Genomic DNA, 25,479 nt, shown 5'->3' with positions numbered 1-25,479 from the left:
AAAAACCAAACAAACGCCAAAGCGGCTCTGATGGGCGACTGGTGACTGACTGGCAGCAACGTGGACAGAAAAATGGCTTGTTAGTGGCTTACAAACAGGGATAGCCTATTGATTTAACGGTGGTTATAGGAGCATACGTCTCAGGCTATTTCATCATCATCATCATCATCATCATCATCATCATCATCAGCCAGTTATTAGTGTGTTGGCTCCCCCGAGCATGTGTCTGCTGATTTGCATGTGAAGAGTCTGTGTTAAAAACAATCCAGGTCCCTCATGAGCTCCAATGCAGTTTGAAATGAAGGATGTGGACACTCACCAAATGCAAAAGGTCCCACAACTTCCACCTTTCAGGCAGATTTTGCTTGATGTGACACCAATTCCACCTGTGACGGCGGAGGAGCGCCATTGTCTTTGAAGAGACATCTTCATTCATTTAAAATAACAGACTGTCATCCTGCTTTTGCGAGAGGGGTCAGCGTGAGCCAGTCCACTGGTGCTCTCCTGGGAACACACTTAGTCCTACTGAGCTTTTTCGTCATGGCAGACATTTTGACACATCAAAGCAGGAAAAGCACAGGTTCAACCCATTGATGCCATCAATCTGTCACGATGAGGCAGAAAATGTGCTGCTGTGAAGAAGCCTGGCAGATTTGGAATAGAAGCCATTATCTTGGTTTGATCTTGAGAAAACAGCCTTTTTCCAGACACCACCCAGTTTTGTATCAGTGTGTGTGTGTGTGTGTGTGTGTGTGATAGAGAGAGAGAGGGCAGTACCTAGCAGGTTGGTTTATTCACACATGGTATTACCCAGTTCTCTATATGGGACCTTGACTGGTTAAGCAGCTGAAGCTGTGCTAACACCTAAAACTATTCCATTCCTCCGCTAAGTGGAGCTTTACATTTGAAGAGACAGGATACCTGGAGATTAATCTGATGCATTTCCAACACAGAGTACCCCCAAGACTGAAAAGAACACGATTTTATGTTCCAGGTAGACGTATCGGACGTATCAGATGAAGAGTTTGACTCGATGAGCTGAAATGAGTCACTGAAGTGATTACAATTTATTCTGAGAGGACATGAATGTGTGAACCAAATCACGCCAATCCTGGAAACCTCGAATAGAAGGAAAGTCAAAAGGAAAGGTTAGTAGGATTCAGCCTCTGAAAACATAAATGTACATCTAATAGTAGTTCAAGTATTTAAGTGGACTAATAACTAGTTACATGACCACGTTAAGTTCAATGTTAACTAGAGAAAAGTAACACTCAAACCTGGTACTACAAAATATGACTATCTGTCTATTATACAGTCACCAAGAGTGTTTGCAACCACAGCAACATGCCAAGACCAACTTATCCACACCATTTTGACCATCATATTATTAGCCTCGGTTTAGTGCCTTTGCAATTCAATACCCAACCTTGCTGTGACTAAAAGACTAGATTGATTAAGACAGTGACTCTCCTATGTTTTTCAGCATGGTGGTTTGATCCCCAGCCTCTCCTGTCATGTCTTCAATCCTAAATTCCCTGATTGTCAGACCAGCACTTTGCCATTGGTGTGTGTGTGCGTGTGTGTGAATGAGAAGCAGTGATTTCACACACAAGCTTAATGCTGTTGTCCATGGTGCTGAAAAGTACCCAGTTGAATTTAACTTTCTGTAATAAGTTCTAATAATATCTTTATGTGTTTAGCACTTATCAAAACAAAACAACAACGTACAAAGTACTTCACATAATAAGCAAAGAGCACATAAAACACAGTAAGAACAGAATTACAATATTAAACAAACTATTGAAAAACAAGAAATGTCAAATCCAGTTGACAGGATATAAAATCAAATCAGATGGAGCTGATGCGATAAAAGTAAGGCATTAGCTTCGATATCAAAGAAGCCACTGATGCAGCTTGCTGTGTTTCCTTGGGCAGGGTGTTCCAGAGCCATGGGGGGGGTCTTATTTCAGAAGCTCTGTCCTCTTTCGTCTTCATCTGAATCTGGAACAGATGAAAGGTTCCTGTCAGAGAGTCTCTGAAGTGCGAGAAGGGTCAGACCATTTAATATGAGTGGTTACAGTCACCTTAAAATCACTTCCCAATGTCCTGGAAGCCAGCATAAAGAGACTTTCTCAGCTTTTCAGTCTGTCAAATAAACAATTAATCACATAAACAGCTTCGGCTCTAAGGCTGCGCTTTGTGCTTTGTGCTCACTAAACTACAGTCTGTCGCAGGCCCTCCCTCGTTCTTCGGCTCGGTGGGTGTGTGCTTCGTTCTGGGTAACTCATGACAGGCCGTCACTGAGCCGTGACGCAAATTTTGGCTGCACTTTTTCTGTGGCATTCTTATGCAATAAGGAGCAATCCGTAGCTTTGGTCTTGTGGACGAGTCTGGCCAGCGAGGCCCGTGGGTATACAAGCAGGGTGGCATGGAGGTTCATTACAAGCCTGCGGCAGCGACAGGCGCCAGGTTTCCTGTCTTTGTTTTAGTCAAACTATTTCATCTGTGTTGTTAAATGTTGTGATGATGCTGTTGCCGTTAAGTGCATTTCAACAAAAAGCAAAATAAATTGCATACATAACATTAAAAGAAGCACAGGTAAAACCCTTAGAGACATCAGCTTGCTGACAAATGCATGTTAAATATAATGATGGGATGCCCACTGAGGTCCACACACGCAGCATAACATGCTCCTCCATCAAGTGTTGCGTATTCATTACTGTGACAACTGCACATCATTACTGTTCAGATGACCACGGTGATCAGTGGTGATCGCACCATTATCTGATCAAGAAGAGACGGCTCTGTGAGAAATTTATATGTAAATCAGTCAATTTGCACCTGACAGGGAGAGGTCGCAGGCTAACCGGTCAACAGGTTTTTGAAGATTACCTTTGATAGAAAATACCTGCTTGCTTGTTTCTCTTCTGTCGGCTCTTTAGCTCCTCTGCAGAGATAATACTGGTGCTCCGAAAACCATTTTTATTGTGAAAGTGAAAAAAAAATACGTGTAATCAAGAAATATAGCGGTACGACATGCAGGCCTGCAGGTTTATGGACTTGAGGCGCTGACATTTCTGTGGATGGGTAAAATATGTGTATTAATCTGTTTACATTTCTAAGTGCATCTTTTGTGAACTGGTACTTTTCAGAAACACCCTAGTGAGTCGTCCGTTAATCAGAAGGTTGCTGGTTCAATCCCCGGCTCCTCTAAGTCAGTCAAAGTGTCCTTGAGCAAGATGCTGAACCCCCCAATTTGCTCCTGAAGCAGCTTCTCCTCCAACTTAGATTCCTCCTGAATGAATGATGTGATGTAAACTAGAAAGGCGCCATACAAGTACAGATTATTATTTACACAGTAAATGGTATGATACATGATTATGTTGGCTGAAGATTCTTTTGGGTTGTTTTGGTTTAAACAATCACAAGACAACTAACTCTTACAAGAGAAACTACTTTTTCTGCAGAGGTCTCTTCTACAATGAGTACAGTACCACGTTGCAGACATACAGACATACAGCACACTGAGTCAGTGGTCTGTTCCTCACAGTAACAGTACTCAATCAGTAGGATAAGCAGCAGTCTTAGCCAATCGCAGCAGAGATTAATTCAATCCTCTCTATGCGTCTCTTTAATCATCTTATCTCCTTCAACCTGTGAATCTGTGTAGCATGTTAGTATGTTGTGGGCGTTACTCTGTAAGCAATGTAACGCTGCCCTGTAATTCAATTCATAATCCATAATAAACATTGTTTAGTGTTCATTCTGAGTTTTAGTGGTTGGTGCACTGGGCTGCACAGCAACACAACACCTGACACTACAATGTAATATAAAACAACAGACAACAGTCTCTCAGTTTACAAATGATCTTTAGACATAGTTTTAGATACATTTTAGCCAGGGTGTGTCCTGGGAATCCCAGGGAGATCACTGATTACTACTGTCTTTCATTTATTAATTAACATCAATGCTACATAACAAACATTAAACCAAAAAAAAAAAAACACAAAGCATACTGTACAGCTAAAAGCTGTGCAAAAGATTAATCTTTGAACTAGTAAAAATGAGCTAAATCTGACATAATTAAGCGTCTGCATGTGTTTGTTTGTCTCTAGGTGAAGATGGCCAAGGTGAAGCAGGTGGGCTTGCTGGCAGCAGGCTGTCAGCCCTGGAATAAAGATGTGTGTGCTGCAAGTGGAGACCGTTTCGCCTACTGTGCTACTTTGGCTATATATGTCTACCAGGTGAGCTACGTGTGTGTATTTATATTAATGAGCAAATGTTTAATGTCTAAAGTGGCGTCATTTGCCTAATACAATAAGCTGCATCCCGTTTATCCGTTTAGTCCTTTTGCTTGAGGTGCCTACGTTTCTGAATCAGTGAACTGAATCACCAACATTTTTCAATCAGCTGTTTACAATCATGTATCTACTGCTGCAGAGAGATTTGCTAACATCACGTTGCTGCAGAGTTTATTTTGAACCCATCACAGGACAAAATTTAAATCGCCTTTCATTCTCTCTGTCCCTTTGTTGTAGTTGGACCAACAGTACAATGAATTTAAGTTGAGGTCCATCATGTCAGAGCACAAGAAGACCATCACCGCCATCAGTTGGTCTCCTGATAACCCTGATCTGTTTGCGTCAGCCTCCGCTGATAACCTGCTCATCGTATGGAATGTAGCAGAACAAAAGGCTGTGGCAAGACTGGACAATACTAAAGGTCGATGGATGATCTGCACCAGGTTTTACTGTCGCACTGGAGTGTTAACAGTTAGATTATGCAAGTTCCACCCCTCCGATAAAATATCACAGCGTCCCTTCTTCTTTCTCAGGTGTTCCTACGTCAGTCAGCTGGTGCTGGAACTCCACTGAGGGAGTGGCATTTGTCTCCCAGCGTGGTCCACTTTATATCTGGGTCTATGGAGGTCCTGATCCTGGGGTCACAGTACACAAAGAAGCCCACTCCTTCTTGTCTGATATCTGTCTCTTCAGATGGCACCCTACCAAGAAGGGTAAACTGGTGTTCGGACACACAGATGGAAGTTTGTCTATTTTTCAACCAGGTATGGATGTTTTCCTCAACTCAAACACATTCTTGCACATCTGTATTTCTTGGAGCAATTCTTTGACTTACATCGATTACCTGGAGACACAAGGCCCCCACCTGACTATAAATATATATGTCTAACCGCACTCTTGTATATAGGTTCGATAACAGAGACGTGTGCCTCTAAGCACTCGCATCTTCATTAATCTGTCTGTCCTCCATTGTTCAGGGAGCAAAAGCCAAAAGCATGTATTGCGTCCAGAGTCATTAGAGGGGACAGATGAGGAGGACCCCGTCAGCGCTCTGGAATGGGACCTGCTGTCGACTGACTATTTACTAGGTTGGACAAAGTATTAACACTTTTGAAATTGAAGCGATTTGAATTTAAAAAGAAAAAGAAGATAGAACGGAGACAAAGAATTAGCTTCTTATTTCATGCTACAGTTATTGTGAGTGTTTGTAGAGAAACTACAAGTTATATTATAACATAATAATCATAATAATCCTAATTATAATAATATAAAATAATGATATGATAATGCACTTCGTTTGGTCTTTTCAGTTATTGGGTATTCTAAAAATGTCTCCAACTATAACTACAACCACAAATGCTATATAACGATGAATACCTTCTCTCTCTCTCTCTCTCTCTCTCAGTGTCTAACCTCCATAATGGCATCCGACTGGTGGACAGCGAGGCCTTGGCTTGTATCACATCCTTCTGCTTCCCCTCAGCTGCTGCATCGGTTCAGTGTCTGGCGTGGGTCCCATCTGCACCAGGCATGTTCATCACCGGAGGTAAAGACTGCATTTCTGTGTGTATAAGCTGGGTCCTATTCTGCCTTGATGTGTTTACGGGTTAGACTTGTCTCACCAGCCTGCAGATATTTTGGAACCCGTTGTTGCTGCAGTGCCGTCTATCTATGTATAGATGCATTCTTGCTTCGATATTAACGAGTGCATTTGCCTTCTTAAATCCACAATAATGCTTAGAAAATAAAATGAAATAGAGCTCCATTTCGATAGAGAGCGGGTTTGACCATAAGCCACTGCCCTCAACTGAGGTGTTGTACAGTGTGATGGCTGTGGGGACAAAGGATCCTCTGCACCACTCGGTCCTCAACTGCAGCGAGAGGAAGTGGTGGGAGAGGGGGTGGGTGAGGCCGTGCCAGCATGGGCAGAGCAGACACTGTCTGCCGTGTCAAACCTATCGTAGAACTGGTTCAGCCGAGTCCTCCTCACCCGCTGTAGTCCGAATGTGCTTATAGCCAATGATAATCCACGCACCCCTCCACACTTCTCTGGTGTCGTCGTGCTGCAGCTCTCTCTCCATTTTCCTTCAGTAGATCTCCCCGACCTGCTTCAGACTCCTCTTTAGCTCTTGCTGCACTTGCTTGCCTTACGGAGGAGACCGTTGAAATGTTTGAACTGGCTTGTCTTTGTCTGTCTGTCAGACTCTCAGGTCGGAGTGCTGAGAGTGTGGAACGTGTCTCGCTCCACTCCTTTGGACAGCTTTAAACTGAAAAAGACTGGATTTCATGCTTTGCATGTTCTCAACTCCCCTCTTGCCAAAAAAGGTAAAACTTAATTAAAATCTTTTGGACAAACAAATGTGCAAAAATCCGTCAGTATGACAACTCTTAGGTTGGTATCAAAATCTTGTGAAAAGATTGTGTGTGAAGTGTGTGCCACCAAAGCACAAGAGAAGAGACTGCAAATCTGCCATTTTGTCTTAATGGTACACTATCTGGGTATAAAGCAGCCATTCACTTCATTCATTCGTTCATTGACCAGTTGCTAGGCTGCATTTGATTAACTCAGCTGCAATAATTTTGACACTGACTTGTAAGAAATGTAAGGATTATCTTCTTTAAGATTGCTCCAATAGCAAACCTGACCTTTCTTTAACTGCCTCCACTCTCTCTACAGCTCAGAGTTCCTGTTCTCCCAGTAAAAGTCAGCACACCAGTTCCACCAGTGAGGCAGTACCCCCCCCAACCCTGTCACAGAACCGGTCCTTCTCTCTGCCTCCTGGCCATGCTGTGTGCTGTTTCATGGATGGAGGGGTGGGACTGTATGACATGGGGGCCAAGAAGTGGGACTTCCTACGAGACTTGGTATTCTAAAACATCATTATGTAAAGTCAGCATTCTGCTCGTGCTCACACATGATTGAAGCGACTAAAGACAAAAAGTGGTCCTGTGTAGACTTATGGTGTCTTTGCTCTGTCTGTTATATTGTTTCCAGGGTCATGTGGAGACTATCTTTGACTGTAAATTTAAGCCAGATGATCCCAACCTGCTGGCCACGGCTAGTTTTGATGGAACCATCAAAATCTGGGACACAAACACACTAACAGCTGTTTACACTTCCCCCGGCAACGAAGGAGTTGTCTACTCCCTGTCCTGGGCTCCAGGTAGATTACCCCCGCCTCCAGATATCCACACATCCACACACACACACAAGCACATGCTCGCATAGAGCACATACAAATACTGTGTGTGAAACCTCTGCAAATCTGGAAGAACTCAAGAATGACTTCTAAAATCACCAGCAATCCACATTAGAGGATTCAAACATACATGAACACTAAAGTAAAAAACATACCTACACAAAGTGGTCAAGTATATGGTACAGACTCTGATGCTCGTGGAATTTGATGACCTTTCTGTGTGTGTGTGTGTGTGTGTGTGTGTGTGTGTGTGTGTTTGGTATGATTTGAAGGAGACCTGAACTGCATTGCAGGGGCTACATCTCGAAACGGAGCGTTCATTTGGGACATCAGAAAAGGAAAGATCATCACCCGCTTTAATGAGGTTACTTTTACGGTCACTGCAGAATATCTTTAAAATTGAAGCTATTGTCTATGAAAATCACCGGTGTACCACTTTTTTTTTTTACTGACAATTTGTATGCTGTGTCCGTACCAGTTAGAGAAAATCTGCTCCTAAATTGTTCTAGCCTTGTCAAACACCCCAAATTATTAAAAAAGATAAGTGGTATGACGGTGTGTGCAGTAATGACCTCTCTGTCTCCCTCTAGCATGGTAAGAATGGTATATTCTGTATATCGTGGAGCCACAAGGATTCAAAGAGAATTGCTACCTGCAGTGGAGATGGATTCTGGTAAGGTCCCCGTCTGTCCTGAGAAGTGTTTGTTCTATTGTGAAAAAAATAGATTTGTCACTCACAAAGTCTTCCGTGTTTTGTATGTTTTGGCAACAGTATCATCCGGACCATTGATGGTAAAATCCTCCATAAGTACAAACATCCTGCTGCTGTGTTTGGATGTGACTGGAGCCAGAACAACAAGTAAGACCTCGGCCCGTTTCCCATCTTTCTCTATGGGGTCACCTCATACTGTGAATGACTATACATGACACACCTTCTAATTATTACTTTACTTATTTCACTGATTAACGCTCAGCAATAACAGTTTACATATAATTAGGTCTGCAAGACACTTTCTTTTCAGAAAAAAACAACATTAAACACAATTACAAGACATTACTAGAAAAAAGAGGATTATAGAAAAATACCAAATGAATGTTAATACAACTGCCTATTCCTCTGTCTTTGTAGGGATATGATAGCAACAGGCTGTGAGGATAAAAATGTCCGTGTGTACTACCTGGCCACCAGCTCTGATCAGCCTCTGAAGGTCTTCACTGGACACTTAGCTAAAGTATTTCATGTTCGCTGGTCTCCACTCAGAGAGGGAATACTGTGTTCTGGATCAGATGATGGGTAAGTGCCGACACAGACAGACAGGGAGAATATACGGACTCTTCAAAGTGTTTTTTCTTGGATGAGATGCATATTAACATGAGAATCGAGCGCTATGGTACAAAAACAACAACGAGAATCAAATGAGAATATCAAGCTTTATGTAGACATTTGTCTAACAAATATTTATCCCTTTTTATTATGATATTAACTGTAAATATGTATATGTATTATTTATCCAGACTTCTTTATGGGTTTTGTGTTTTTGTGGGTTATCGTGTGTTACAGTTATTTCAGATGCTCCTGTGATTCATTTACATCAGTAATGTTTGGCACAGCAGCACAACAGGCCTTCATTTTTGACTTATCGTTTACAACCGAAACCATCTGTGTGTGCAGTACTGTTCGTATATGGGACTACACACAGGACGCGTGCATCAATGTGCTGAGCGGTCATAAAGCTCCAGTCAGAGGTCTGATGTGGAACACAGAACTTCCTTACCTCCTCATTTCAGGTAATGTGTCCTGAGCCGCTTGTGTTCATGCTCGTTAGTATACTGTCTATCCAGTGTATGTTTTTGCAATGCCTTACAAAGTGGCACAGCAGAGAGAAAGTGACCTCCACGTTTACGAGGACACGCTGACGGAAGTAGTTGGTGAATTTAAATGTTTCAAAAGTTACTCTGTCTCCAGCTGACAGCATCAGTAATGTTTGAGGTGCTGACAGTAACATCTAGTGGCAGCTCCCAGAAACTACAACGTCAGCACATATATGTCATCTTTGCATGTAGTATTGCATTTTAGAGCTCTGTGACTCTGCCTGTTCAAATCTGGAAATCTCTACAACCATTTAGCTGACAGATGAGCAACTGTTGCCAGCCCTGGTGATATATTCTGGTCTGCTTGTGGCATTGAGCCAGTAATAATTACAGATCTTTAAGATAAAGTTGGCTTGCAGTGACAATATAGGATATCTTTCTATTGTTGAACCGCGACACAGTTGTAAATGAGATCCAGTAATAGCTTGGAAATGTGTTATTATGCCAAACGGAATTATTTAGTTTTATATGGTGTTTCAATTGAGGTTAGTTGTGTTTTGTTGGCAGGTGCACAGTGGAATGAATTTTAAAGTAATGGGACTATACTGTGTGTTGTATTAAAACTGTAAATTGTTTTATTGTTTTGCAGGTTCTTGGGATTATACAATCAGAGTGTGGGACACAAGAGATGGCACATGTCTAGATACAGTCTATGACCACGGAGCTGATGTCTATGGTGAGACAGAACTATTGGAAGAACAGCCTTTTAGACTATTAATATGTGATGTGGTGTTAAGTACAGTGTGTGTAATCAGGTCCTGCACTGGAAATGCAATTAGTTACATGAAATGAAGTTAATTAAAAAAGTTTAAAGACCCAAACTGCGTGCATATACAGTAAACAAAAGTCTGTGTTGCTTTTAGAAAAGGCAATGGCACATTCCAGTCACTTATAGCTACACTTCCCCAATATTTCTATAACGTGTTTGCCAAACTGTGCATGTGTCCGTAGGTTTAACATGTCATCAGAGTCGTCCGTTTACTATGGCCAGCTGTAGCAGAGACAGCACAGTGAGGTTGTGGTCTCTCACGCCCGTCATCTCCCCACTGCTGCTGAACATCCTCACCGACCAGCCTTGGGAAAAGATCATTGGAAACACAGGTAGAGACTCCTGATTGGTTCTATTTGACCGTGGTCAGTTTTAAAACCTTGTTTAAGCACACTGGCTTTGTGTCTCGGCAGATACAGCTATGGTTCCAGGCTCGCCGCCGCTGCTCTGTGGTAAAGTCTCTCGAGACATCAAGCAGGAGCTGGATAAACTGAGTTTAGACGTCAGGGCCAAGAAGCTACGGTGGTTCTCTGAATGCTTTTTGGTAACTACATTCTCACTGCTACCTTTTGTCATTTAGTCATTGCTTTTGACTGTTTCTCACTCACTCACTCTGATGAGCTCTGTGTCTGCATTTTCAACTGTTCATCTCATGATATGCAACGCACAGCTAGGAGATCTTTTAGCCTTAGATTAGGTGCACACACACCTTCTCCACCGAGGTTCATCCTGGGAAATGTCAATAGTGTCGAACGTACTGTAGCTGTGCATCACCATATCTGAATATATGAATGAATACATTCAAATATGTGAACATGTAAAAGTGTTTTGATCAATTGAATGTGCATTTTAATGTCTAACAAATATCTAAAACAAATCATTTAATTTTGAATATATAAGGGTATCTGTAGATGTGCATGTCCTTTTGTGCACAAATCATTTCCAACGTTTGAGTACATAAAGAAGATTTGCACAAACCTTCGCAGTTACTCATCAAAAGTTTGCACATCAGGTTTACAGTTTCATATTAATCTATTTGTGGGTGAACAAAGACTTAAAACAGACTCAACTGTACGTGTGAATCCCAAGTTTCCAGCTAAGAATCAAATTCACAAGTAAAAACCAAACCTATGAATACAAGTACTTTTGTCCCACAGTTGATCCCTCCCTCTGAATAGCCAATGAGGATGCTCAGACTGACTAATCACTTGACTATCCAATCAGGTGTATAATTTCCCTCTATCCAATCACAGAGCTAGGGTGGTGAGCCCCTTTCACACACGGTGAGCTGTGGTGATAGACAGCTACAATACTTTTGACCCTTTTTTGTTTCCATAGTTGTGATAATTCATCACGAACTACCATCGTCTGTGCCCAGCGGATGTTTCCTGTTACATTATAATATGATGTTACAAATTACATTATTTATAAATGGAAATGTGAAATTCAGTTAACAAATGCCGAACTGAAATACATCTGAATGTCTTGTTTGCCTTGTCCTCTGTGTTGCTGGCACACCCTATATTTCATACCATTTGGTTGTGTAAGAGGCTGCTGCACAGTGAAGACATGAGGGAGCACAATTAGCACCAAGTCTATTCAATCGAGCTTCCATAGCTTTTGCTCTGGTGTTTTCTTCAAAAATGTCTACACTCTAACCTTCTTTTCCAAGCGGTAACATATCACCTATATTTACAAAAGCTTGTAAAAGAATACACATATTATATGTATGAGCAGCGTTCACAATGTTCACATGCCTGGAGGTTCCATACCTAAGAACCAACTATACTCTAGACTGTGCTCATGAACATCCAGAGGTGAACTGACATTACTAATGAAACCATTGCCCAGAGCCTAGGCTTTAACCGTAAGTGCAGCTCTGTTGATTCTGCATGAGGCTCATTTTAACACTTTGGAATAATTTGGAAGGTGAGTCAACAAAAGGCTCTCTCCTACACACACTTTATTTCATATTTACTTAAAGGAAATGCAAATAAAACACAGAGATTAGAAAATAAAAGGCTCTGATGCAGCTTCGCTTTACCAAAAGAACTTGTAAATAGAAGTCCAGCTTTTAGTTTTTGTTGAGATTAAAAGTAAGATAGAGGAGAGCTCTATATAGATATTAAGAATTTTCAGTTTCAATTGGAATAATAAATGCTTGTGCACAAGGGGATTTTCTAGCCATTTTCTCAGATGAATTCAGTGTCCTTTTGTTATGCAAAGCTTAATTCCTTTTTGCATGTAGAACAATGCATCCACAACAATGGCAAAAAAGGGCAAAATGAAAGTACAATTTGTATTATCATTTCACAGATCCTCAAACTGCTCAAGAACACATGCATGTAGTAATTAGGTACATTATTATGTACACATTTTCGTGTGTGTGTGTGTGTGTTTCTGAATATATCTGTGTGTACTTTATGCTGTGGCAGCCTCCAGGAGGCAGCACTAACCTGTGGGACTTGGTGTCAGTTATTAACGGCCAGGACGACTCGCTGCTACCAGCCAGCTACAGCAAGGGAGTGATGCACATGAAACACCTGCTGAAATTTAAAACAGTAAGTAGATCTGATTCCCTAAGTCTCTGTTAAAACGGTGTGCAGAAATCCAGAAACGCTACTGCGTAAAGCAGTTTGTGACATCCTGTCCCAAATGAACATATGAACAAAGAACAGTAAAATTAAAAGTAAAGTAAATAAAGAACACGTTACAGAAATCTACATATATGTATTTAGCAAACCTCTTTTCTGTCCATGCGTTATCCATATTATTAGTTACTTAGTTACTCTCCTAAAAGTTTTTTTGGGACTATTCAATCAAAGTCCATTTAAGATGTTTCAGATGTCTTATACTGTATTTCACTTCACTTCTGTTTGTCTTCCAATTTGTCCTGTTTTCTTTCAGTCTGAAGCCCAGGAGCTAACTATTGTCAAGATGTCTAAATTTGGAGGAGGTATCGGCGCTCCAAGTAAAGAGGAAAGGCTGAAAGAAGCAGCAGATATCCATCTGAGACTGGGACAGATTCAACGTTACTGTGAATTAATGGTGGAGCTGGGAGAGGTACGGAGTGACAGTCGACGTGTGCAGACGTGACTGTGTGTAATCATTCAACCATTTTGATATTCAATGTGCTCTTTAATGATTGGCTGGCTCACGCTTAGTCCCTTTTTCATCCTCTTTTGCCATGTGAGATATACTAGAAACAAAGGCTCTAAACCAAGCAAAGTTTCCCAGCTGCATAACTCATCAGAAAAAGACAGAAATGAAAGGAAAGAAAATGATGATACAGACAGTGTAACTTTAGATAAGGGGGAATGAGCCTTATTATCTCTTCTCCAGTGGGAGAAGGCACTATCTGTGGCACCAGGAGTCTCCATGAAGTACTGGAAGAAACTCATGCAGAGGTAAACCATGCATACGTTTGTTTTTTCAGCATTTGAAATAAACAGCAACAACAAATATTTCATGTGTTTTGCAGTCAAACTGTGAACTGTTGGTACGGCCTCAGTGTGTCATTGTGTAATGTCACAATACCAGCGCATGCAAGAGCAGCACATGTACAGCACAGCGCTTTACAAAGGGTTCTATTTATGACGTAGCTTCGTACATGGCTGTTCTGAACTGCTTCATGTCGTGTAGTTGTTTTTTTGTGTCTTTTTATAGACAGCAAACATTGTTATGGCAGGAAAAAACACAGGTGTTACGTAACATCAACGATGGGTCCATTTTATGTGGTGTCCCACTGAGCGGAGCTAGTCAGCCATCTTAAATTTGTTGTTTGCATGCATCAAATTTTCCCCGAGGACATAGTTTGACCTAAATACCTTTTACAGTAGCAGAGATCTTGTCTGGCACGGGCATCTCAAAATATGCTTCATAGCGAGAGAGAGAAAGAAGTGACAACATGCTCAGAATGTGTGTAAGATAGTCATGCGGTCCATATGAATGGCTCTTTGTTTTAGGAGTGTTTGTTAAGCACTATCAGTTGAAAAGAAAACTATTACTGAATGTTCTAACTGTTTTTTTACTGAGATTATTCATTTTGACATCTTCATTTGACCTATTTTAATATAATCACAAACAAGAAAAGCAGAAATGACAAACCTCTTTATGTGTCACACTTAGTTCATGCTCTGGTATAATGTGCTATTTGTGTATGTAATTCTAACATACTCATGTTGTAGGAGAGCAGACCAGCTGATGGCTGAGGACAATGATGACACGATCCCGTACTGCATCGCCACAGGAGACATAAAAAAACTTGTAACTTTCTTTACTGGCAGAGGACAACTGCTAGAAGCCTTAATAATAGCACAGGTATGTAGGGGGGGGGGGGCGGTAAAGCATGCGTGTTCTCCTCATGCTTGTGTGGATTCTCCAGCTTCCTCCCACAGTCCTAAAATATGCGGGTTAGGTATTAACCTAGCCTGCATATTTTTGGTGCAGGTTATGTTAATACCTGACCTTTGCCGACTCTACATTGCCCGTAGGTGTGAGTGTGAGTGGTTGTCTGTCTCTAAGATAAGATAAGATAAGATAACATTTATTGATCCCTCAGTGGGGAAAGTTTGCTGTTACTGCAGCTCAAGGGGACAGAAATAGTTAAAGAAATAAACAAAATATATACAGAAGAATTATGTAGATTGTGGATTATTTATGTGTATTTTATTTATGTGTCAGACCTGTGATTGGCTGGCGACCAGTCTAGGGTGTCTCCCACTAAGCACAATAGAAAATGGATGGATGGATGGATGGTTAATGAATGGATGATCTGGAATACACAGTTGGTGCATGAGGAGGACGGGTGGATGAATTAGTAATTGGAGTCAGTGACAGAGGTGTTGAAATACTTGAACTTCATTTTGTTGGTTGTGATAATTTTGATCAGAAATAATAAATGTAATCATAATTTTTATTTTTAGGGAGCATGTGAAGGGAACATTCGTGCACCTCAAAGCTCCCCAGTCAACCACACCAATAATGATATCGATAACAGACAACAGTATCAAAGGTAAAGTGAACACACACACACACACACACACACACACCAGCGATAACCTGCTGTTATCAATTTACCTTTGTTGAGTAAGCTGAACTGAACTTTAAACTGACATTTAACCAAAACAGCCAGACAAACCTGATTCATAGTTACGGGACTTGTCTGGACTTTGTTGGTATTCAGTGTCCCTGTCTAATGTGGACACTGCACTAAGTTTAGAGTGAAACCATTTTACTACAGTCTACAGCAGAAACACAGACAGATTTAAGCAAACAACTTAGTTTAGCTGCCAACAGGAGTGGACATTTGTCTACACACACCGGGACCGGGATACTGATAATGACACTATGGCAGTATTTATTATTCTGGTCATTCTTTTCAGTGTGGAAAAGGCAACTGAAGTTCAGTTGAAAAGTTGTACAATCAAAATGTTATCCAACCAAAGTCCAAAAACATGTTTGTAGTTTGCTCAATCAATGAGGACAGAGACTGTTGTCAGTTTGTTTATATAATAGTGATCAGGTTTCACAGTGGAAAAAGAGCCCATCAAAATGCCCATAATCCATCCATCCAACCATTATCTTTCGCCGATCTGGGGTTGGGTCGCGGTCAGGTCAAGCAGGGCACTCCAGACGCCAGATGTGACATAAGAGTTATGAGTCTGCCCCAGGGTCTCCTCCCAATGAGACGGGCCTGCGCCCAGGAGGCATCCTGACCAGATGCCCAAACCACCTCAACTGGCTCCTTTTGATGTGAAGGAGCAGCGGCTCTACTGCGAGCCCCTCCCAGATGTCCGAGCCCCTCACCCTATCTCTAAGACTGAGCCCAGATGCCCTACAGAGGAAACTCATTTGCGCTGCTTGTTTCTGAGGTCTCGTTCTTTCAGTCATCACCCAGAGCCCACGACCATAGGTGAGGGCTGGAATGTAGATCGACTGGTAAGTCAAGAGCTTCGCCTTCCAGCTCAGCTTCCTCTTCACCACAGCGGACCGGTACAGAGCCTGCATTACTGCTGACGCCGCACCAGTCTGTCTGTCCATCTCGCACGCCATTTTACCCTCACTCATGAACAAGACCCCGAGATACTTTAACTCCCAACCTGGAGCGGGCAATCCACCGTTTTAAAGCAGAGAACCATGGCCTCCTGACCGCTTCACACTACCACTACTTCACGCTGCTAACCGTTCCAGCGCATGCTGAAGGTCACAGAACCACATCGTCTGCAAAAAGCAGAGATGCAATTCTGAGCTCTCCAAATGGGACACTCTCCTCAGCTCGGCTGCGTCTTGAGATCCTGTCCATGAATATCACAGATAGGATCGGTGACAAGGGGCAGAATTGGTGCAGTCCAACACCCACTGAGAACGAGCTTGATCTTGTGCCGAGAATGGATTTGCGTGAGGGACAGGATTTGCCGAGGGACACGGTCATAGGCCTTCTCCACGTCCACAAAACACATGTACGGTGTGCAATAAGGCCCATAATAATGTCTTAAACTCCCGTGCCCATTCAATTGCTCCCAACACTTAATCTTTTCCAAAGTGTGGCTAAATACACTGTTCCCATCCGGATCTTCATGGCACTGTACGTGTATCACACTTTTTAACAATCATAGCCAAACATTTGTGTGATTATTGTGTGTCTACTGAATTAATGAAAAGTCATGTAGATGGGTTAACCAATTATAGTGTCTGAGAAAGAGGATCATAGCTAGAAACAGAGTGGGCAACACCTATACCCTCAGTGTCTAGTAGAAAAGACAGCCTTTTTGAGCTCAAGTGTTTGATTACTATCCCTGGCTTCATTTGCTCTTTTTCTATCCAGCCTCCTCCATAAGGTATGTGAGGAACTGGCTGAGTGGTACTTCCAGGACGGATGCTCAGTCCTGGCAGCATGCTGCCACCTAGCAGTGGACAACGTCAAGGTACAAACAAGATTCTATACAGGTTACATATTGTATATTTGGCCTCATCGACTGCTGGACTCTTTATTAGATTGTTTGTTCGCTTACACTTGTTTATTTCAGTGAACTTTGTAAAGCACTATGAGACACTCTGTTGTGATATTGGGCTATACAAATAAAATTGAATTGAATTGAAATTGAATATTTGCATTTGCTTGTATACAGATTGCGCACTGCATAGAGATATCATGAGCAGTTTCTTATGTCTCCTCTTTCTCATTACTGACCATGAATGATTACAACAAAACAGATTTTAAATGTGTGTGTGTGTGTATGTGTGTCATGTTTTTAGTTAGCCATGTCTAGTCTGATCCGAGGTAATGAGCTGGACTTGGCCGCATGTGTGGGTCTCGTCCTTGGAGAGGCAGCCAATCAGAGCACTGCATACTGCCTCGCACTCTTGGCCAGGAAGTACATGACCACACCTACATGGTAAGTCTCCACACATGCATGTCCAGTTTGTGGATACTCAACAAACCATGAAAGCAATCCAAATGGTTCAGTATTGGCTTCTCAGTGCTAATTTTTCTTTCTTTATTTTGTGTTTATATTTGCTTTTTCCTACTTTTAAGTTATTATACACTACTCACAAAAAGTTAGGGATGTTCAGCTTTCAGGTGAAATATATGGAAAATGTAAAAAGTGAATGCTACAATGATATTATATCATGAAAGTAGGACATTTAAGTAGAAGCATGCAATGGTCATTTTATTCATCTTAAACAGTTTATTTAAAGAAAATCTACCAACAGTGGTAGGTATACCACAACAAAACATGTTCAGTGTCTCAATAAATTGGGACGTGGCCAAAGGACGTCCACTCCTCTCCTTTCTGTGACTCTTCCAGTCTCTGTATCACTGTTCCAACCTCCTGATGACACTCTGTGACCCTCTAAGCTCAGTGAACACCTCCGTCTGAGGACTTCCTGTTTGAAGCCTCCAGTGTTGAGGTGCTGCTGATCAACTGTTAGGTGTCGTCTTGGTCTCATGATGTCAGAATGTGAACAGCAGGATGAGGAGGACTGTTTAAATACCAATTCTAACTGAAGCAGGAAATGTATTGGTGGATTCATGGATCAAACCTGTTGTGAATGTTGCTGTTAAGCTTCTTGTTAGAGAACAGCAGCTGGTGCAGAAAGTACTGAGACACTGAACAGTTGGACATGTGCATTCAAAGGTTTAGAGAAGGTCACATTAAGTTCACCTGGAAAGGTTAGAATGTATTTTAGGTTCATCCTGAACTTTCACCTGAAAGCTGAATATCCCTGACTTTTAGTGAGTAGTGTATGTGTGGCTAGTCAGTAGAGATGATTACCAACCTATTTCAGCTTAGACTTTAAACATCAGCCAAAATTCAGCTTTGCATTTATCAACTTCAGTGCCTGTAGATGAGCATTGAGCTAAAGTTGTTAGGCTTCACCTGTGCTCGTAGGGTTAGGATTACAGTGCACAGCAACACATCTGCTGTGGCTGCTTCTAAGGTGTAGTCTGTGCAAAGCACTTTCATCTTTTCCATTTTTCCATTTAGGGAGCTCTCAACTGACCTTCTGCGAATGATTCCTGACAACCACATTTTATTGGCTAAGCTGTGCGCATTTTACCCAGGAAGTGCAGCTGAAATCAACCAATTACATGAAAGGGTGAGAAGGCAATCATTAAGTTAAATACTGTGTCTGATGTCAATGATATTAACATTTGTGATGATTATGGTGACTATTATTATGTGTTGTTTGTCATTCAAGTGCGGTCTCCCTTCATTAGAGGAATGTAAGGACTTGGCAGAAGCAGCCATGTGTGAAGGAGATTTGTTTTCAGCAGTTAAATTCCATCTGCTGAGCTCTGAACCAGAGAACGCTCTTCAGATAGGGATAGAGCACGTTAAAGGTATTGACAAATCATTCTCATTGTATGCCTGTGTGTGGTTACCTTCCTAACATAATATCTGCATATTTTAAACACGATTGCACACATTTCCTTTAACATGAAACAGTTGGCAATATTTAAATGTTTGCATTTCACATGGTAGCTCGAGAGAAAACAAGCCAAAACAATCGACCCGATGGCTTTCAGCGAGGCTGATTACATTTTCCCTCGCTTGTTCACTTTCTCCTAACCCCACTGAGTATGCACACGTTGAATGTTCTAATAGTAAGATTCTGACATGGCGGCATGTCGGCATAATAGAAAAAACCACACAGTTAACTTTTTTATTCTAAAATGAGGCAATATTTGATTCTGTATCATCAATATTATACTGTATTCATTACTGGATACATTTAGTCATTTGATGGTTCTCCCACATGGTGCTGCAGTGTGAGTGTAATCTATGAATGAGCCGTTTCCAAAAGAGTCTTGCATGTAAAATGTAGGGAATTACAATCAAAGCATTCACCAAAACTCTTGAATACGAAGATATGCAGACATCTAGTAAAGTTAATATGTTAATAAATGTATCAATGTTTACTTGTGGATTGCAACCAGGGTCAAACTCAAGAAAATATTTAACATTTCCTCATAAAGCAACAATTAATGAGAAACGCTCTTTAAATGTCCTCTTCACTAGAAAAGCTGACTGGATCTGATTGGACGGTGGATAGTGTTCAGCCAATCCTGGACCTGATGAGTTACATCAGAACTGACCGCCTCATCACCACAAAGTTGACAGAGTAAGTAGTAATGAATTACTTTAGTATTATTGTCAATAGTTATTTACTTTCTCATACGCTGACAGACTTGATCATCATCCAGGCCTTTGTGTGTGTGTGTGTGTGTGTGTGTAGGACCCGCAGTGAGCTATTGATCCTGTGTGGTTATATTGGAGGTCTGATGGCCATCAGAAGACAGTACTCCAGCATCGTACCTGCACTCTATGAATACACCAGGTAAACAACAGTGTGTGTGTGTTAATGGTTCTTTATTTAACATGACTTCCTTTTTGGTCTGTTCAAAGGTGTTTTGCATGTACCTAAAATGTTTGGTGAATATATTAAGATATCCAAATAATAATAATCATTTGTAGATATCTTTAATTAATTCTAGGGCTCAGGACAAATTCATCTGATTAGTTACGACAATCATGGAAACTTTTAACATTATAAATAATAATTGGGAACATTAGGAACTCTAACTGTGCAGATGTTTCCTTTAAGTAAGCCTGTACGCTTTTTTTTTTACACTGCTTTGTTAAAAACTCCATTCTGAGTGTAATTATGGTCTGTTATTTCTAGACAGCACTACATTGCCATGTATAACTGTTTAACCGCCATGTAGACTGTTGCTATGGACACAGTTCTCATAGCGTGAGCAATAAAATAATTTTTTAAATCAATGAAATCATCGTAAGTAAGTATTTTGTGTCAAAGTGTTGATTTCTTTAGCAGCTGTGTAATGTATTGGATAATGTCATTATTGCAAAATGAGCCCCCTCAGGACGATTCAAGACCACTCCGCATCCTGCATCACCCTGTCGGGGTTCGTTTTTGGGTTTAAAAAACATGAATTAAAAATAATTGGGGTATACAGCAAATACACTGTGCTCATTTAGAATTTCTTTACTAAGATAATTGCCATAATCAGGTTGAAATTGGATGAGCAATTTGTAAGTCAGTCCAGCTACCATGTTTTTCTTTCTGTTTCTCAGTCAGTTGTTGAAGCGGAGGGAAGTGTGTGTTCCTCTAAAGATTGAGCAGCTGTCTGTGGAGCTGGATGCCTGGCGGGCTTGCACACAAAGTAACAGCAAGTAGGTTTTACACACACACACACACACACACACACACACACACACGAGATAGTGTTATAAGATAATGTTATTATAATTCAATAACACCATAAAGTACAAAATAAATAAACACACAAATTAACATCAGTTGATCCAAATGTGATATGAGGTTCTAAAATGACGACACCATAGCTGAGCCTCCTCCTCCTCATCTCTCTACTCTAAGTGGTGCAATGATGCTAAAGAGGCAGATGGTGAGGAGGGAAATACTAGGGAGGTGGTCAAAGTCACGACTACATTATAATCATGACTAGTGTTAGCTGCCCAGTACAGCCATGATGCAGTCAGTTACCAAGGTAGCACAGGAGAGGAGAGACTTGATTTAAGATACATGAAGGGCAGCTGAATCACCTCTGGGCACGTGGATGTGTTGTCCTGAGCTACCACAAAGAGAGTCATGTTGCTGCCCGGCTGATCTGGTGACTGAAGAGTAACATTTTTGTGGATAAGGAGACACTGGATCAAGCCTCGTGTTGAATGCACCAAGAAGGAACTCTGTGGATTCATTAGGCAGGAGAAGTCACCATTAGACATTATTGGTTTTGTGTGTAGGACCTCAACTGTATAACTTGATGTCAGGCCTAAGGGGGAAGGTTGCAGCAACATTGTGACCAATTGTGGAGACAACTGCTGCAAAAATGGCCACTCTGAAATAAGTAACGAAGAAGAACGTTGATCTCTACAGACTTTCTGAAAGAAATATAGAGTGGACCAGAGCATTATAATGGAACCGGACAGAGACGAGGCATTACTGCCTTTGCTGCCAGCCTCCTGGATGTTTTAGTCTAGGTGGAAATATGTCAACGCTCACACTGAATGTTCATCTATGTGCATATTATCACTATAATACCTCTTCATTTCATACATGCATGTACACAGCATCACATTTGTGTCTCTGCTTTCAACAGTCCTCCGTCCGAATGTCAAAGAGAAGAGTTCAGATGTCTCGAGAGGAGAATCCAGCCGACAGATTCTGGTAACAATAACACTTCTAACATTTTGGGGACAAAATGGTACCAATAAAATCGAGTATATTTTGGTGTAGGAATAGCATCACATCAGCCTCAGTGGGTCGGTGATGCTGGTGGTCTGACGGTGGCTTTAGCTGATTAGTGATTGGCTACCGTGTGTGTTTGTGGCTCAGAGAGAAAGTTAAATGAAGGAGCAGAGAAGGCAGAATGAAGTATTATCCATAAATAATAACTTTTAGGTCGGCAGAATGAGACAAATATTCAGTGAAACCCGATGACAGTCAATGCATACTCTCCTCTCTTTCTCAGCTGTGTTAGTCTTGCATGGTGCTGATTATGTGACAGGCTCCAATTTGCCAAGCCACTCAGATGTTCAGCTGTCTTGTTTCACTGGACACAGAATACAGGTGAGCGTTTCTCTGTTTCATTAGTGTGTTTGTGTCTACACAGATGACACTGTCTGGACAATTTGTGACGTCTCATCATGCTTTTCTTCTTTTTAATTTGCAGGGTCCAGTGTTTTTGCTGGAGGATGGTAAATCAGCAATCTCCCTTAATGATGCTCTCATGTGGGCAAAAGTCAACCCATTCTCCCCGCTGGGAACAGGAATCCGCATCAACCCCTTCTAACGCGCGCGCACGCGCACACACACACACACACACACACACACATACACACACACACACACACACACACACAACACACACACACGCACACACACACGCACACACACACACACACACACACACACACACACATAAATACAGTATATATATATGCATAATTTACTGAGCCAACAAATGCACCACTAACACCACAAACAATGCATTTGTGATTCTGTGAGGACGATCTTGTTTCACAGAAGCTCAAGGCTCTGGTAGATTCTGATATTGGTTAGCTTAGCTATTACATGATGAGACTGTAGCCAACAAACTCGCCATGCTTTATTTGATTCTTACTGCGCGGCTTTGTTGAATTCTCTGTTCTGATTGGTCAATTGGTCTATGGCCTGGTATTTCTGTATCGCAGACCATTGCCATGTATAACAGAACATTGCTACGGATGCCACTCTGATTTCATTTTAAAATCAATAAAACGTTTTTTTTCAGTTTTTTGTGTCAAATTGTTGATTCCCTCTCCAGCTAATGATTTCTCCAAGTGTGAACATGTATATACAGGGTATGAATCTGAATTACTTTCATCTGTTGTTTTGAAAAAGAAAATATTGGAATAAAACAAAAGCCAGAATATGTACAGTGAGATACAGTGTGAAAGTATATTATATATTACTGTAAATAGCAAAGTATTCTGAGTAAATATTCGGTCACAACTGTAGTTCTTCTCTACTGTAAATTAATTTACAGTAATAAACCTGCCCTTGAAAAACTGACCAGTGGGAAGGCAGATTTCGGTTTTGGTGGAAGTGGCGTTTAAATGACAAAAGAAATAGAGAAAAGAAATAACGCTGGATAACTGACAACATCACAAACACAAGTATATTATTTCTGTCATTATTTTCAGTAAAACATTTACTGAAGGTAACGTTGGGTAGGCAGGTTGTCATATTTTTCCCTTTGTCTCATAGTTAACTAGTTCTATGTAGTAGGTAGATATAACTAGCTTTATACCATGCTCTGGGTGAATACGTGGTTCTAATTGGATGCTGGGTGTCCGTTAAAAAGTGATAATGGACACCTATTAAGTACACTGCTCAAAAATTCAGGGAGCACTTAAATCGCACATTGGATTTCGATGACAACGAAATATTCAATATACATATATATATATATATATATATATATATATAATATTCAATCAAAATCTTTACTGTACATTGTTTAATTTGTTAAGAACAAAATGACTGAATGAAACTAAAAGATTGAGGGCTGGATTCAAAATCACACCGAAAATCAAAGTACAAATTTGAAATCACAGCCTGATTCAGCAGGAGGAACCCAGAGCCGACTGCACCAGCAGAAGGTCTGACAGTAGCTCTGAGGATTTCATCCCAGTACCTAAGAGCAGTCAGGGTACTGTTAGTTAGCACGTGGAGGTCTGTGCGACCCTCCATGATGATACCTCAAGGACCATAGCAAAATTCAAAACTAGAGAATAATCAGTCTGGAGGGAAAAGGAGAGAGCAGTTGTCTGTGGCCGCCACTTGCAAAACTATTGCCTTCTTGGGGGTTTCATTTGTATTTGTACGGATCAGTGTATGATCCGTCCTATTTACTGGAGGAGTAAACGTTTCCATTGCATAAGAACCTAATGGGATGGTAATGATTAATCTACTATAGTCATTAGTCAGACCCTCAGGCAATAACAGGAAATTTACGTTACGGCTAGAAAAAAATTTCGATTTTGGTTGCAAAACGCCTTGGAAGGAATTAATAACATACAGTGGCATGCAGAAGTTTGGGCACCCCCGGTCAAAATTTCTGTTAATGTGAACAGATTAGCAAGTGGAAGATGAAATGATCTTCAAAAGGCATAAAGTTACAGATGACACAATCCCTTTATATTTTAAACAAAATCATTTTTTTATTTTCATCTTTTACATTTTCAAAACAACAGTTCTTGTTTGAGGGGTTTTTGCTCATTCTTCCTTACAAAAGTCTTCCAGTTCTGTGAGATTCCTGGGCCGTCTTGCACGCACTGCTCTTTTGAGGTCTACAGATTTTCAATGATGTTTAGGTTAGGAGACTGTGAGGGCCGTGGCAAAACCTTCAGCTTGCGTCTCTTGAGGTAGTCCATCGTGGATTTTGAGGTGTGTTCTTTTCATGAAATTCTGTGCCTGTCCTTTTTTCTCCAAACATACCTTTGCTCATTGCAGCCAAAGGGTTCTATTTCAACCTCATCGGGCCACAGGATTTGTTTCCAAAATGCATCAGGCTTGTCTAGATGTTCTTTTGCAAACTTCTGACGCTGAATTTTGTGGTGAGGACGCAGGAGAGGTTTTCCTCTGATAACTCGTCCATGAAGGCCATATTTGTGCAGGTGTCGCTGAACAGTTGAACAGTGCACCACAACTCCAGAGTCTGCCAAATCTTCCTGGTGGTCTTTTGCAGTCAAACGGGAGTTCTGACTTGCTTTTCTAGCAATCCTACAAGCAGCTCTCTCTGAAATTTTTCTTGGTCTTCCAGACCTTATCTTGACCTCCTCTGCTCCTGTTAACTGCCATTTCTTAACTGAACTGAGGAAATGGGGACCTGAAAATGCTTTGCTATCTTCTTATAGCCTTCTCCTGCTTTGTGGGAATCAATCATTTTCATTTTCAGAGTGCTAGGCAACTGCTTAGAAGAACCCATGGCTGCTGATTGTTGGGGCACGGTCAGAGGAGTATTTATAAGGCTTTGAAATTTGCATCACCTGGCCTTTTCCTGACGATGATTGTGAACAAGCCATGACCCTAACAGGCTAATTAAGGTCTGACACCTTGGTCAAAGTTATCTGAGAGCTCAAATCTCCTGGGATTCCTGTTCTTTTGCAGGGTGCTGCTTTCCCTTTTTCACTCTAAAATTGTACAAAACAAAAATAATTCACTGATATTGCTTAAAATATTGAAAAGAGTGTTTCATGTTTAACTTTATGCCTTAACTTTAAGCCTATCATTTCATCTTCCA

The 25,479-nt window shown here is 41.2% G+C and overlaps 1 protein-coding gene across 1 annotated transcript; it reads left to right on the top strand.

Moving 5' to 3' along the window:
• The first annotated feature begins 4,121 nt into the window (after positions 1 to 4,121).
• Positions 4,122 to 22,584, top strand: wdr17 (WD repeat domain 17). Its single transcript, XM_070827945.1, has 31 exons — positions 4,122 to 4,244; positions 4,539 to 4,722; positions 4,835 to 5,065; positions 5,279 to 5,389; positions 5,707 to 5,847; positions 6,504 to 6,626; positions 6,979 to 7,166; positions 7,297 to 7,465; positions 7,774 to 7,865; positions 8,092 to 8,174; positions 8,274 to 8,360; positions 8,631 to 8,795; positions 9,174 to 9,289; positions 9,963 to 10,049; positions 10,325 to 10,474; positions 10,556 to 10,686; positions 12,578 to 12,703; positions 13,050 to 13,205; positions 13,485 to 13,549; positions 14,330 to 14,462; positions 15,068 to 15,156; positions 16,969 to 17,068; positions 17,400 to 17,539; positions 18,635 to 18,746; positions 18,849 to 18,990; positions 19,670 to 19,772; positions 19,887 to 19,988; positions 20,747 to 20,845; positions 21,793 to 21,860; positions 22,165 to 22,262; positions 22,366 to 22,584. The coding sequence occupies exons 1-31, from the start codon at positions 4,122 to 4,124 to the stop codon at positions 22,483 to 22,485; spliced, it is 3,834 nt and encodes a 1,277-aa protein (XP_070684046.1). The 3' UTR covers positions 22,486 to 22,584.
• The last annotated feature ends 2,895 nt before the right edge of the window (positions 22,585 to 25,479 follow it).

This window comes from Pempheris klunzingeri, chromosome 3 (assembly GCF_042242105.1).
Source record: "Pempheris klunzingeri isolate RE-2024b chromosome 3, fPemKlu1.hap1, whole genome shotgun sequence".
Classification (NCBI taxonomy): Eukaryota; Metazoa; Chordata; class Actinopteri; order Acropomatiformes; family Pempheridae; genus Pempheris; species Pempheris klunzingeri.
The sequence above is the reverse complement of the archived record's forward strand: the minus strand, read 5'-3'. Positions and strand labels throughout refer to the sequence as shown.

What these genes read in the sequence shown, in the direction of transcription:
- wdr17 (XM_070827945.1), top strand. Translation starts at nt 4,122, where the DNA reads ATGGCCAAGGTGAAGCAGGTGGGCTTGCTGGCAGCAGGCTGTCAGCCC. An exon ending in TTTGTCTATTTTTCAACCAG is followed by an intron (nt 5,066 to 5,278) that starts GTATGGATGTTT and finishes TCCATTGTTCAG; the next exon opens with GGAGCAAAAGCCAAAAGCAT. An exon ending in TACATGACCACACCTACATG is followed by an intron (nt 17,540 to 18,634) that starts GTAAGTCTCCAC and finishes TTTTCCATTTAG; the next exon opens with GGAGCTCTCAACTGACCTTC.